Here is a 14,760-nt window from a genome sequence, read left to right as displayed (position 1 = left end):
GTAAATATCTATCATATTACTTATAACGTTCCTAATGTAACTGGTTACATTAAATCACTAATTCATTACGGGACCTTACCTCCCTCCCTCTCATCTTGTTTTACTGCTTCCCTGTCTCTGCTTCGTGTGAGGAATTTCCTGATATCCATCTACAAACCAATGCAGTAATTTTCAGTTAGTAGCCTATAAATCATGTGGTTTCACTGGGAAAATAATAAAATTGACAGGTAAGGAAAGTTACCAGAACTAAAAATGCGTCGCGGCCGCACAGTGTCCCATCCAACTCAGTTGAGAGCAGCGCGTTAATTTACCTGCAGTTCATGCAGTGACATGCGCTAACGTGGGGGCGCTAATACATCCTTAATTTGGAGTTACCAACACACTTGCTGCGCATTTGAGTAGAAATATACGTCTCCTTCCATTGGAAATATCTAAATTGATGCATTAAAAAAATGTAATACTGTTGCAAATATTCATGAGATTTATACTGGGGCACAGCTCATTTATACTGGGGCACGTGCCCCAGTAAATGGGGTCTGGCGACGCCGATGGCAATAACCTTTGTTTGTCTGTCATCGATTTTTATTTAATCTACATTTCTTTTCTCTTGATGGTGCGATTTGATTAAATAGCTGATTTATATCCAAGCTAAATTTTACAATATGATCTTCTGCTTCAAGGTAATGTCAGGTTAAATGGTAATGGATCAACTCGATGTTCTGGAAGGGTTGAAGTCTACTACAACAGTACCTGGGGAACGGTCTGTGATGATTCGTGGGACTCTAAGGATGCTAAAGTGGTCTGTAGAGAGTTGGGCTGTGGAACAGCACTGGAGGCCACAACCCAGGCTGAGTTTGATCCAGGAACAGGACCAATTTGGCTTGATAATGTGGACTGCAATGGGACTGAAAGTTTACTTATACAGTGTTCACACAACGGATTTGGGAACCATAACTGTGTACACAACGAGGATGCTGGTGTCATCTGTTCAGGTAACCGTTTGTTTTGTTTTATTGTGTGTTTTTTTTTCTGAAAACAAATGTTTTGATTAAATAGGCAGACACTGTGCAATATTGTTAGGGAGGTATAAAAAAATGTTGTGAACATGAAAATCTGCAGCCGGTGGTGGGCACAGCTAGCCTATAAGGTTACAAAATATATATCTTGTTCATTCTAGAAGTAATTACTGGCATTTGGTTTTTTCTTATCCTAAATAACTTTAGTCAGAAAAGGTTTACTTTAGTTTATTTAATTTCCCTACAGTTTCATGCTACACCTCTTAAATAAATCACTTCCTGCTTCCTTTTAGTTATTGAAAATCCAGAAGGCTTCATAGTGTCCAGACGAGATGGGACCAGTATCACTTTTCGGTGGAATAAAGTGAGCAGCAACATCAACTTTATTCTTCAGATTAATGGTACAGAGGAGCTCATCACAGCACCGAATGGCAATGGACCAATATACTACACAGCATCGTCTCTAACTCCTGCAACCCAATACACATTCACTCTTTTCTCTGTGTTTGAGAACATAAGAAGCACTGGAGTCACGATAACTGCAGCTACAGGTAAGATTTTAATCATTAACCATTAGATTTAATCAGGGTGTTACTGAAAGTATATCTTTTAAAACAAATTTTGTTGATGAAAAAGCTTTAGCCATACTTTTTTTAAAACCAAAATTACAATACAGATCAACTAGAGAACAAAATATTTCTGCCATATATGTGAAAATATAAGGAGTTCAAAATACCTATTAAAAATACGTATTTTAATAATGATCTATCTAATTTTTATCAGGTAGACCAATTTTTATCAACATCTGAGTCAATATTTAGAATTAAAAAAAACGGTATCATGATGATGCCCAGCAAATTTTAGAAAAAATGAATTCTGTTGCTTTTATGGAGTTTTTCATTTAACCATACAGATCCTGGTGCTTTTGCCTTAAATTTTTTTTTACTTTTTATTTTATACTTCATAAAATGTATGCCGCTCTTTTGGAAAAAATGTTGAATAATTTTAATTTTTTTTCAAATCAGTGGTTTTATTTTGCTTTGTAGTCAGAACTGGGGTCCATTTCACAAAGCAGGTTTGACAAACTCAGATTTAAATCCTCAACTCTAAACTCTGAGTTTTTGGTTTCATAAAAGTTGCTATGAATTAGTTTAATCAACTCTAAGTAGGTCCTCTCAGAGTTGCACATGCGTAACAAAGTATGAAAAGCCATTATCAGTGGACCCCTGATTCAGCGAGTCACCAGAAAAGCATACAACAGCAAGTGCCTTTTTCAGAACACTGTAACAAGAGATTTAACAATCCAAATTGTAGTTGACAATGAAGATTGATTGGTTGGTTGGTTGGTTGGTTGCTACAGCTGCAAAGAACAGGAAGATGGCGAAAGAGAAGACTGCTGCTCGAGTTAATGTCTATATTAATTTGAAGTCTCTTATAGCAGGCCATTTTGCCATCTATAAAAAGCTTTCTCTAATATTACATTTCTACATCACTAAAATAGGATTCTTACTTGTCAAATTTGCATTGCTATTTGGAACATATAACACCAGATGTTCTAAATTACATGTTTGCTGCAGAAACAGAATTTCAGAAAGTAAAAAAAAAAAAAAAATTGCACAGTAAGAATACAGCAATAGTAAGAATTATGTTTTTGATACCTAGAAATGCTTAAATATAGTGGCCAGTTTAACATTTATCAGTTTGACTGAATATGTATTCATATATGTATTCATATCTGAAACCACTTCCTCATAGTCAAAGTAATACAAATGATGACCAGTGACAATAGCAATATGGAGATCTGAAATTAATTTCTAGAAATCCATAATGTTTGTTCTAGATGAGAAGAATGTCATTTTGTTTGAAATGTCATTTTGACAACTAAAATTTGTTCAAGTATCAGAAATACATATTCATTCCAGCATATTAAAATGGTCGTCCTGCTGTAATCACCACATCATTGCTGGAAAAACTAGTTTATTGCTTAAATAGTAGTGGATCAGTGTATCTGTTGAGGTACAATCACCTGTCAGCAGGTGAACATGAAGTCTAAAAATGTTCACATAGATAGGCCCTGTACATCATCTAATGGGGATGTTATCATCCCAATAAATGACCATTGTTAGTGGTTATCAATCCCATAGAATGGCTTCACATTTTCCCCCCCTTCCACTAGTAGGCTAAGTAGGTTTTTAATCACTGAAAAACTCCTAAACCTAAGGTAATTCTATGTGAAAATAATTTCAGTAGTTCTTTGGGTATTGCAGAGAAAAGGTATCATATTATGAGCATGTCGCTCATATTAAACAAACAAAAAATCTCCGAACCCCTGCCAATTAAGTTGTTTTTAATCACCTCATTAAATCTGTGTCTCTGAAACGTAGAATCCATTTGAAGAAAAGCCTTAAAAGTATCATGTTCTGTAAAATAAGTCTGTGTAATGCTGTAAATGTAAGGACGGAGAAGGTCCGGATCCCTGTAATGGATTGAGAGGTGAAACGGTTGGCTTTTAAAGAAAATTATCCTATTATGAAGGTACTTCTCTTTGAATTAATCTTAACCTGTCCGACAGCGGAGGGACATGAGGGCCAAAAAGAGCGGGGATCCAGGTGGAAAAAGGGTCCCAGCGTTCTTGGGCACCTCACTCTTCTACAGTAGTACTGACTAGTAAGGTTTATTAGACTGGTATGTATTCAGCTTTACAATTTCCCCCCCCTTAGTTTAGTATAAGTTCAATGTTGCACTGCATTTAGATCTTAGTTATAGTTCTCTTAGCCTTGTTTTGGTACTCAGTTACACACTATCTACAACATACACTCCGTTGCCAATGAATACACTATTTTCCCATTGTGAAGTAGTTGATAGAGTGTAGGTCAGAGAATCTGGACGCTGTTCATAGGGGAAATTAGAAGAGCGGTTAGACTCGTTTGGGATAAAGCTTAAGTGTGGGTGTTCAACATTTGGAGATTAGGACACTGGTGCTCAAGCCAGGGTAAATTTTTTTCTCGGGTAGTGATTTGTCATAAGCATTAGGTCTGAGAGTCAATGCTTTGATATTAATCAGAAGAGTGGTTTCGAAATGAAGTTCCATGAAAAAACTTTCTTAAACAGTAGAAGGTGATATTTCAAATAAATGTTTGATTCATGTTTAGTGCAATGAGCAATAACCTTTGTTTGTCTGTCATCGATTTTTATTTAATCTACATTTTTTTTCAGTTGATGGTGCGATTTGATAAAATAGCTGATTTATATCCAAGCTAAATTTTACAATATGATCTTCTGCTTCAAGGTAACGTCAGGTTAAATGGTACTGGATCAACTCGATGTTCTGGAAGGGTTGAAGTCTACTACAACAATACCTGGGGAACGGTCTGTGATGATTGGTGGGACTCCAATGATGCTCAAGTGGTTTGTAGAGAGTTGGGCTGTGGAACAGCACTGGAGGCCACAACCCAGGCTGAGTTTGATCCAGGAACAGGACAAATTTGGCTTGATAATGTGAACTGCAATGGGAATGAAAGTTTACTTATACAGTGTTCACACAACGGATTTGGGAGCCATAACTGTGTACACAACGAGGATGCTGGTGTCATCTGTTCAGGTAACAGTTCGTTTTGTTTTATTGTGTGTTTTTTTTTTCTGAAACCCAATGTTTTGATTAAATAGGCAGACACTGTGCAATATTTTTAGGGAGCTATAAAAAAATTTTGTGAACATGAAAATCTGCTGCCGGTGGTGGGCACAGCTAGCCTATAAGGTTACAAAATATATATCTTGTTCATTCTAGAAGTAATTACTGGCATTTTGTTTTTTCTTATCCTAAATAACTTTAGTCAGAAGAAGTTTACTTTAGTTTATTTAATTTCCCTACAGTTTCATGCTACACCTCTTAAATAAATCACTTCCTGCTTCCTTTTAGTTATTGAAAATCCAAAAGGCTTCATAGTGTCCAGACGAGATGGGACCAGTATCACTTTTCGGTGGAATAAAGTGAGCAGCAACATCAACTTTATTCTTCAGATTAATGGTACAGAGGAGCTCATCACAGCACCGAATGGCAATGGACCAATATACTACACAGCATCGTCTCTAACTCCTGCAACCCAATACACATTCACTCTTTTCTCTGTGTTTGAGAACATAAGAAGCACTGGAGTCACGATAACTGCAGCTACAGGTAAGATTTTAATCATTAAGCATTAGATTTTATCATGGTGTTACTGAAAGTATATCTTTTAAAACAAACTTTGTTGATGAAAAAGCTTTAGCCATATTTTTTTGAAAACCAAAATAACAATACAGATCAACTAGAGAACAAAATATGTCAGCCATATATGTGAAAATATAAGGAGTTCAAAATACCTATTAAAAATACATATTTTAATAATGATCTATCTCATTTTTATCAGGTAGATCCATTTTTATCAACATCTGAGTCAATATTTAGATTAAAAAAAAACTGTATCAATTATGATGCCCAGCAAATTTGAGGAAAAATGAATTCTGTGGCTTTTTTGGAGTTTTTCATTTAACCATACAGATCCTGGTGCTGTTGCCTTAAATTTTTTTTATTTTATACTTCATAAAATGTATGCCGCTCTTTTGGAAAAAATGCTGAATAATTTTTATTTTTAAAGAAAATTATCTTATTATGAAGGTACTTCTCTTTGAATTAATCTTAACCTGTCCGACAGCGGAGGGACATAACATGAGGGCCAAAAAGAGCGGGGATCCATGTGGAAAAAGGGTCCCAGCGTTCTTGCGCACCTCACTCTTCTAGCTGGTCCATCTTCACGAGTCCTTTTCCACAATTACGGTCATAAAAAGAAAAAAAGTCGGCCTCCTGTCTGCAGCACTGTCTGCTGTCACCTACAATTTGGGAGAGGTGCAGCAGAGTGTCTGCGGAGGGGGCGGGGACGGATTTTTACTCACTGCGACACCTACACAATAAATCAGCCTTTAGGGTGAAAGCTAACAGAGTTCCATCAGGAACATTTGAAAAGTAAAGAGACTGTTTTACTAATAAAAAAAATTGAAAAAAAGAACAGAACGGTGTAGTGTAGTTGATACAGACAGTTTGAGGCATTCAGCCCTTTTTGGTTGTTACTATTTTTTGGTTATGTGTACAGCCTGTTTAAACCGCAGTTTGAACTGTTCTGAGACAGCATGGTTGCACTAAGAGTGCGTTAAATCTTGTAAAATAACTATGGGAGATGTAATATTCAGTTGTAGCACCTCCTGTGTTTAATACCAAGTTATGTGTTAGGTGTTCCACTGTGCTGAAAATTAACTCTGCTCTGTTGAAGTGCTTTGCCCTTGGTGTAGTACTGACTGTAAGGTTTATTAGACTGGTATGTATTCAGCTTTACCATTTCCCCCCCTTAGTTTAGTATAAGTTCAATGTTGCACTGCATTTAGATCTTAGTTATAGTTCTCTTAGCCTTGTTTTGGTACTCAGTTACACACTATCTACAATATACACTCCGTTGCCAAGGAATACACTATTTTCCCATTGTGAAGTATTTGATAGAGTGTAGGTCAGAGAATCTGGACGCTGTTCATAGGGGAAATTAGAAGAGCGGTTAGACTCGTTTGGGATAAAGCTTAAGTGTGGGTGTTCAACATTTGGAGATTAGGACACCGGTGCTCAAGCCAGGGTAAAAAAATTTCTCGGGTAGTGATTTGTCATAAGCATCAGGTCTGAGAGCCAATGCTATGATATTAATCAGAAGAGTGGTTTCGAAATGAAGTTCCATGAAAAAAAACTCTTCTTTTTTTCTTAAACAGTGGAAGGTGACATTTCAAATAGACGTTTGATTCCTGTTTAGTGCAATGAGCAATAAACTTGTTGTCTATCCATTTTTATTTAATCTACATTTCTTTTCACTTGATGATTTATATTTATATCTGATTAAAATCCAACCTAAATTTTACAATATGATCTTCTGCTTCAAGGTAACGTCAGGTTAAATGGTACTGGATCAACTCGATGTTCTGGAAGGGTTGAAGTCTACTACAACAGTACCTGGGGAACGGTCTGTGATGATTCGTGGGACTCTAAGGATGCTAAAGTGATCTGTAGAGAGTTGGGCTGTGGAACAGCACTGGAGGCCACAACCCAGGCTGAGTTTGATCCAGGAACAGGACCAATTTGGCTTGATAATGTGAACTGCACTGGGACTGAAAGTTTACTTATACAGTGTTCACACAACGGATTTGAGAACCATAACTGTGGACACCACAAGGATGCTGGTGTCATCTGTTCAGGTAACAGTTTTTTTTTTTTGTTTTATTGTGTGTTTTTTTTTTTTCTGAAATCAAATGTTTTGATTAAATAAGCAGATACTGTGCAATATTTTGAGGGAGGTATAAAAAGATGTTGTGAACATGAAAATCTGCTGCCGGTGGTGGGCACAGCTAGCCGATAAGTTAGCTAACTGATATTACGCTGAGTTCCAGAGAACATTTTGCCCCATTTTTCAAATCCAGTCTTCATAGGGTGGCCAGATGTCCGGCTTTAGGGCGGACAGTCCGGATTTTCATTGCACTGTCCGGCGTCCGGCGCTGCACCCAGCCGGACGTGTATTTGTCCTCCTTTACCCCCAGATTCCACATACTCCGTCAGCGCTCCGCCCCGCTCACGTACGGAGTACTTGTCTGTCATGTAAATCAATGAGAGCTGTTCCACATCCTCCGCTCGTCACCGCCCACGTACGTCTTCTCCGTCCTTCACCGTCAAAATACGGAGCTGAGCTATTTTTTGCTCCCCTCCGGTCCGTCCAGATCAAGACCCGCTATTGCAATCGCACCAAACAGAAAAAAGAATGTAGAGAAGACCCGGTTTGTCAAATTAAATTATAGTAAAAACAGATCGGTATCTAGAAATTAGAGCATAGTTTGTATATATTCCCAAAAACTAAGAGCAATTAATTAAATAATTGGATGCAGACAGACCAGGAAGAAGTTGTGAGATTCTAGAGTGAATCTCACAACTTTAAAAGAAAATTCTTATTGCAGGAATGGATGAGATGATGAGTTTGGAAGCAGAGAATAAACAGAGTTCATACAAACTATGTATGATCCTAGTTATCTCTGTTACAAAAATCCACAACAGAAAGAAAATATTTGGGCAGAAACTGAACATCTGCTGGATGATGATGGGGATTTTTTTAATATGTCAGATTAAATTAAGCGTTCACAGGTTTTATACAAGAATGAGGAACTCTAATTTAATGCTCTTTTAATGCTATTAGAAATAATTTTAATGCCATCAACAAGTATCATGTACACAAGTTATTAGTTTACATGAAATAAGGAGCTGTAAGCACAGTTCCATGACTCAAGTTTATATATATATATATATATATATATATATATATATATATATATATAGATAGATATGGATAGATAGATATATAGATAGATATGGATAGAGAACATGGTGAAATCATCTTTACTCTCGACAGGCTGCAGCCATGTCATGAATTCCTCTTTTCCAGCCACTTTTTGCAGTTTGCATCGTCCTATTCTCTAGCTCTTTCTCGAGCTTCTTTTCCAAACAACTGCTTTATGATCAATTGCAGCAGTTCTGCGCAAATTAATTGTGTTAAAAAAATGGTCACTTTTTAAACACCACAATGTATTAAATAAATACAAATGCTGGGAACCAATTCTTTTTTACATTTCTTTAATATTTTGTTCTATTCAGCTACACAACCATCCTCTTTAAACTACTAAGAATTGTGCTATAAATGTGACTTTACCCGATTCTTATGTACACCTTAGTAGTTTTTTGATATGTCGCACAATGTCCTCCTTTTTGGTGCTATAGAAATGGCCACCCTAAGTCTTCAGGAGGAATAATTGCATCATCGTATCTATTAGGGGTGTGGGAAATAATCGTTTTGGCGATATATTGTGATATTCGGCTGCCCAATATAATATCGATCTTTCACTTCTTAGTATTGATTTTCAAAAAAAAAAAATGGTTACAAAAAACATTGATGGGAAAATGGGCTACCTCTGCACCACCACTCTGGCAGAAAGCGCTGTGGAGCCCTTTAACTGTGTGTGCAGCACCAAATCTGTATTTGAGGCAGTCATAGTGGAAGAAAACCCCAAACACCATGGATAATAATACCTAATCAATATTTTCTGATGAAAATATACAGCAATTGCTGTTTTATCTCATCATTTGATTTTGATACCTGGGGAAAATATGGCAATATATAGTGATACTGCAATATCGTGATAATATCGTATCGTGACCCAAGTATCGCAACATGTATCGAATCGCAACACTCACCTCTAGTATCTATATAGGCTGTCCACTATGTTTCCATTCTTTTTTTCCCATACATTTTACCTCGCTAGGTATTTACTATTCCTTAACAAAAGGGATATTTTCTTTTTCAACCATTTTAACATTTGAGGGAGATTAAATAAAACATGAGACTTTATACCTTATAGCATTATAGTCTAAGAAGGAAAACAATCTGCAATAAATGGAGGAGTATACATGACTATTATAATTAACAAACTAAGTACTTTAAGGTTTAAAAAGTCTTTTTATTAAAAAAAAATCCTAGCACTGTATTATAACAAGAAAAAGAAAGAAAAATAGCATTTGTCTTGTTTTTTTCTCCTTTTTCAATAATCAGCTGACCAAAATGCAGAAGGCTTCATACAATCAGAAGAAGATGAATCCAGTATCACTCTGCAGTGGAATAAAGTCAGCAACAACACCAGTTTTGTTCTCCAATTTAATGGCACAGAGACAAACATCGATGTACCAAATGGGGATGGACCAGTAACTCATACAGTCTCATCTCTCACTGCTGAAACTAAATACCTATTTACTCTTTTCTCTGTGTTTGAGAATGTGAGAAGCAGTGGAGTTCAACTAATAGCTGTCACTGGTAAGAGCTTTAACATAATTCCTATGTGGTCATAAATTGTATTTCTAGAAACAAGGTGAACATTATACAGCAAAGATATGACTACATCAGATGGGACAAAAAAAAATAAAGCTAGATGTAATAAATCATTATTTAGATCCATATCATTCATAGGTGGTAACTTGTTACCAAAGGGGTAAAACTTCCAAGGACCTAACCTAAAATAGGTGACATTAGAAATAAATTATGAAAAATGTGATAATTGTAATTTATTGGAAGCAGCTGAAAATATGGCTAAATAGAAAACTATTGGTCCAAGGGATTATTTCCCGTTCAAGAACGGGAAATAATCCCTTGGACCAAAAAAAAAAAAAAAACATAACACTAGTTAAACTGTGAGAATGTTCTGTAATTGAATCATTTATTTAGCCAACAAAAACAAAAAAGATATAAAACTGTCACATTTCCCTAGCTTAATGACATCTAGACAAACATTAATGTATTAAATGGATATTGTTCTTTTAATTGAAACATAGTTCTGACATTGGTTCTGCAAAACTCTATGACAGCTTTTAGGCCATTAGGATGTTATTATAAAGAATTCTTGTACTTGACTTTTGATTGATACATGATTTATCTCTTTACGCCCCTGAAAATGCAGAATCCTTCTAAGCATTAAAAGCAAGATCAGACCAGTATCACTCGGCAGTAGGATAAAGTCAACAACAACATCAGCTTTGTTCTCCAGTCTGTCACCAGTGTCGTTATACCAGTTTAACTGTTTATAGTTTTTTTACTCTAAAAATTATAGTTAGAGTGTTTGTAACAACATTTTATTTAATGTGGATAAACTGTCTCTTTTAAAGATTTTTTATGTTTTTTTTTTTATTTGGAAAAAAGTCACCATTTGTGCATCTTCACATAATTTAAGAATTTAGACCAAGAAAAAATTACCAGAAAATGTTTCTCGCAATTGGGGGGAGTGTTTTCAAGTAAAGATAGTATTGCACTGGTTTTAAGTAATTAAATCCATATAAAGAATACTGTATACATTTATCCATAGCTGATGATTTGTGCTAACAATGACTAATCCAACACCATTCTAAAGGTTCAAGTATTGCTAATTTTAATTTCATGACAATAAATGGCAAAAGCATGAGCTGGATACCTTCTGGGCCATAAGGTGTTATTATAAAGAATTCTTAAACTTGACTCAGACATAAAACCACCAAGCCTAGTAGACTTAGATTGATTAATCCATGATTTATCTCTTTTAGCTCCTGAAAATGCAAAATCCTTCGGAGCATTAGAACAAGACGAGAGCAGTATCACTCTGAAGTGGGATAAAATCAACAACAACATCAGCTTTGTTCTCCAGTTTAATGGCACAGAGACAAACATCACTGTACCAAATGGAAATGGACCAATAAACCACACCATCTCATCTCTCTCTCCTGGAACTAAATACCTATTTACTCTCTTTTCTGTGTTTGAGAGCGTCAGAAGCTCTGGAGTGCACATTTTTGCTGTCACAGGTAAGATGTTTGACGCAACACCTCTGTCTTTTTACCAAATTAAATCTCTATAGCTGTGTAATCTCAAGATTATAGTCAGTGTATTGATAAGTACATCTATTTATATTTTGAGAAAGTGTAACTTTTAACAATTTTTATGTATCATATTTCGAAAAGTTAATAATTTTTGCATCTTCACATAATTTAATAATTTAGACCAAAAGAAAAAATGCCATAAACTGTTTCTGGCCACTAGGTTGGAGTGTTTTCAAACAAAGACAGTACTACATTGATTAAAGTTACTAAAGCCAGCTAAGGAATACCGTATAATTTTATTCATAGCAGATAACTTGTGTTAACATTGATTAATCAAACACATTACATCCCAGTTGAGCCCTTAGAATTATGAGGACTGAGAATTGCTGATTTTAAAGTCATGACAATAAATGGCAAAAACTTAGGCTATACAGCTTTCGAGCCATTCGGTGTTAATGTAAAGAATTCTTAAACTTGACTCAGACATAAAACCACCAAGCCTGGTAGACTTAGATTAATTAATCCATGATTCATCTCTTTTAGCTCCTGAAAATGCAAAATCCTTCGGAGCATTAGAACAAGACGAGAGCAGTATCACTCTGAAGTGGGATAAAATCAACAACAACATCAGCTTTGTTCTCCAGTTTAATGGCACAGAGACAAACATCAGTGTACCAAATGGAAATGGGCCAATAAACCACATCATCTCATCTCTCTCTCCTGGAACCAGATACCTATTTACTCTCTTTTCTGTGTTTGAGAGCATCAGAAGCACTGGAGTGCAAATTATTGCTGTCACAGGTAAGATGTTTGACGCAACACCTCTGTCTTTTTACCAAATTAAATCTCTATAGCTCTGTACTCTCAAGATTATTCTCTGTGTATTGATAACAACATCTATTTATATTTTGAGAAAGTGTAACTTTTAACAATTTTTATGTATCATATTTCGAAAAGTTAATAATTTTTGCATCTTCACATAATTTAATAATTTAGACCAAAAAAAAAAATGCCATAAACTGTTTCTGGCCACTAGGTGGGAGTGTTTTCAAACAAAGACAGTACTACATTGATTAAAGTTACTAAAGCCAGCTAAGGAATACCGTATAATTTTATTCATAGCAGATAACTTGTGTTAACATTGATTAATCAAACACATTACATCCCAGTTGAGCCCTTATAATTATGAGGACTGAGAATTGCTGATTTTAAAGTCATGACAATAAATGGCAAAAATTTAGGCTATACAGCTTTCGAGCCATTCGGTGTTAATGTAAAGAATTCTTAAACTTGACTCAGACATAAAACCACCAAGCCTGGTAGACTTAGATTAATTAATCCATGATTCATCTCTTTTAGCTCCTGAAAATGCAAAATCCTTCGGAGCATTAGAACAAGACGAGAGCAGTATCACTCTGAAGTGGGATAAAATCAACAACAACATCAGCTTTGTTCTCCAGTTTAATGGCACAGAGACAAACATCACTGTACCAAATGGAAATGGGCCAATAAACCACATCATCTCATCTCTCTCTCCTGGAACCAGATACCTATTTACTCTCTTTTCTGTGTTTGAGAGCATCAGAAGCACTGGAGTGCAAATTATTGCTGTCACAGGTAAGATGTTTGACGCAACACCTCTGTCTTTTTACCAAATTAAATCTCTATAGCTGTGTAATCTCAAGATTATTCTCTGTGTATTGATAACAACATCCATTTATATTTTGAGAAAGTGTAACTTTTAACAATTTTTATGTATCATATTTCGAAAAGTTAATAATTTTTGCATCTTAACATATTTTAATAATTTAGACCAAAAGAAAAAATGCCATAAACTGTTTCTGGCCACTAGGTGGGAGTGTTTTCAAGCAAAGACAGTACTACATTGATTAATGTTACTAAAGCCAGCTAAGGAATACCCTATAATCTTATTCATAGCAGATAACTTGTGTTAACATTGATTAATCAAACATATTACATCCCAGTGGAGCCGTTAGAATTGGGAGGACTGAGAAAGGCTGATTTTAAAATCATGACAATAAATGGCAAGAACTTAGGCTATACAGCTTTCGAGCCATTCGGTGTTATTATAAAGAATTCTTAAACTTGACTCAGACATAAAACCACCAAGCCTGGTAGACTTAGATTAATTAATCCATGATTCATCTCTTTTAGCGCCTGAAAATGCACAATCCTTCGGAGCATTAGAACAAGACGAGAGCAGTATCACTCTGAAGTGGGATAAAATCAACAACAACATCAGCTTTGTTCTCCAGTTTAATGGCACAGAGACAAACATCAGTGTACCAAATGGAAATGGGCCAATAAACCACATCATCTCATCTCTCTCTCCTGGAACCAGATACCTATTTACTCTCTTTTCTGTGTTTGAGAGCATCAGAAGCACTGGAGTGCAAATTATTGCTGTCACAGGTAAGATGTTTGACGCAACACCTCTGTCTTTTTACCAAATTAAATCTCTATAGCTGTGTAATCTCAAGATTATAGTCAGTGTATTGATAAGTACATCTATTTATATTTTGAGAAAGTGTAACTTTTAATAATTTTTATGTATCATATTTCAAAAAGTTAATAATTTTTGCATCTTCACATATTTTAATAATTTAGACCAAAAGAAAAAATGCCATAAACTGTTTCTGGCCACTAGGTGGGAGTGTTTTCAAGCAAAGACAGTACTGCATTGATTAATGTTACTAAAGCCAGCTAAGGAATACCGTATAATCTTATTCATAGCAGATAACTTGTGTTAACATTGATTAATCAAACATATTACATCCCAGTGGAGCCCTTAGAATTGTGAGGACTGAGAATTGCTGATTTTAAAGTCATGACAATAAATGGAAAAAACTTAGGCTATACAGCTTTCGAGCCATCCGGTGTTATTATAAAGAATTCTTAAACTTGACTCAGACATAAAACCACCAAGCCTAGTAGACTTAGATTGATTAATCCATGATTTATCTCTTTTAGCTCCTGAAAATGCAAAATCCTTCGGAGCATTAGAACAACACGAGAGCAGTATCACTCTGAAGTGGGATAAAATCAACAACAACATCAGCTTTGTTCTCCAGTTTAATGGCACAGAGACAAACATCAGTGTACCAAATGGAAATGGGCCAATAAACCACACCATCTCATCTCTCTCTCCTGGAACTAAATACCTATTTACTCTCTTTTCTGTGTTTGAGAGCGTCAGAAGCAGTGGAGTGCAAATTATTGCTGTCACAGGTAGGATGTTTGACGCAACACCTCTGTTTTTTTTACCAAATTAAATCT

The 14,760-nt window shown here is 35.6% G+C and overlaps 1 protein-coding gene across 1 annotated transcript in view; it reads left to right on the top strand.

Annotated features, from left to right (window-relative positions):
• Nucleotides 1–14,760, top strand: part of LOC119779452 (tenascin-X-like) — a 54,403-nt gene that overhangs the window by 20,820 nt on the left and 18,823 nt on the right. Inside the window, exons 12-22 of the mRNA XM_038279101.1 lie at nt 681–992; nt 1,310–1,567; nt 4,306–4,617; nt 4,936–5,193; nt 6,972–7,283; nt 9,677–9,934; nt 11,191–11,448; nt 12,007–12,264; nt 12,823–13,080; nt 13,639–13,896; nt 14,455–14,712. Coding sequence (XP_038135029.1) covers nt 681–992; nt 1,310–1,567; nt 4,306–4,617; nt 4,936–5,193; nt 6,972–7,283; nt 9,677–9,934; nt 11,191–11,448; nt 12,007–12,264; nt 12,823–13,080; nt 13,639–13,896; nt 14,455–14,712 — 3,000 coding nt within the window. The remainder of the gene's footprint in view (nt 1–680; nt 993–1,309; nt 1,568–4,305; nt 4,618–4,935; nt 5,194–6,971; nt 7,284–9,676; nt 9,935–11,190; nt 11,449–12,006; nt 12,265–12,822; nt 13,081–13,638; nt 13,897–14,454; nt 14,713–14,760) is intronic.

Source organism: Cyprinodon tularosa, unplaced genomic scaffold (assembly GCF_016077235.1).
Source record: "Cyprinodon tularosa strain WSP-4 unplaced genomic scaffold, ASM1607723v1 ctg148, whole genome shotgun sequence".
Lineage (NCBI taxonomy): Eukaryota > Metazoa > Chordata > Actinopteri > Cyprinodontiformes > Cyprinodontidae > Cyprinodon > Cyprinodon tularosa.
The sequence above is the reverse complement of the archived record's forward strand: the minus strand, read 5'-3'. Positions and strand labels throughout refer to the sequence as shown.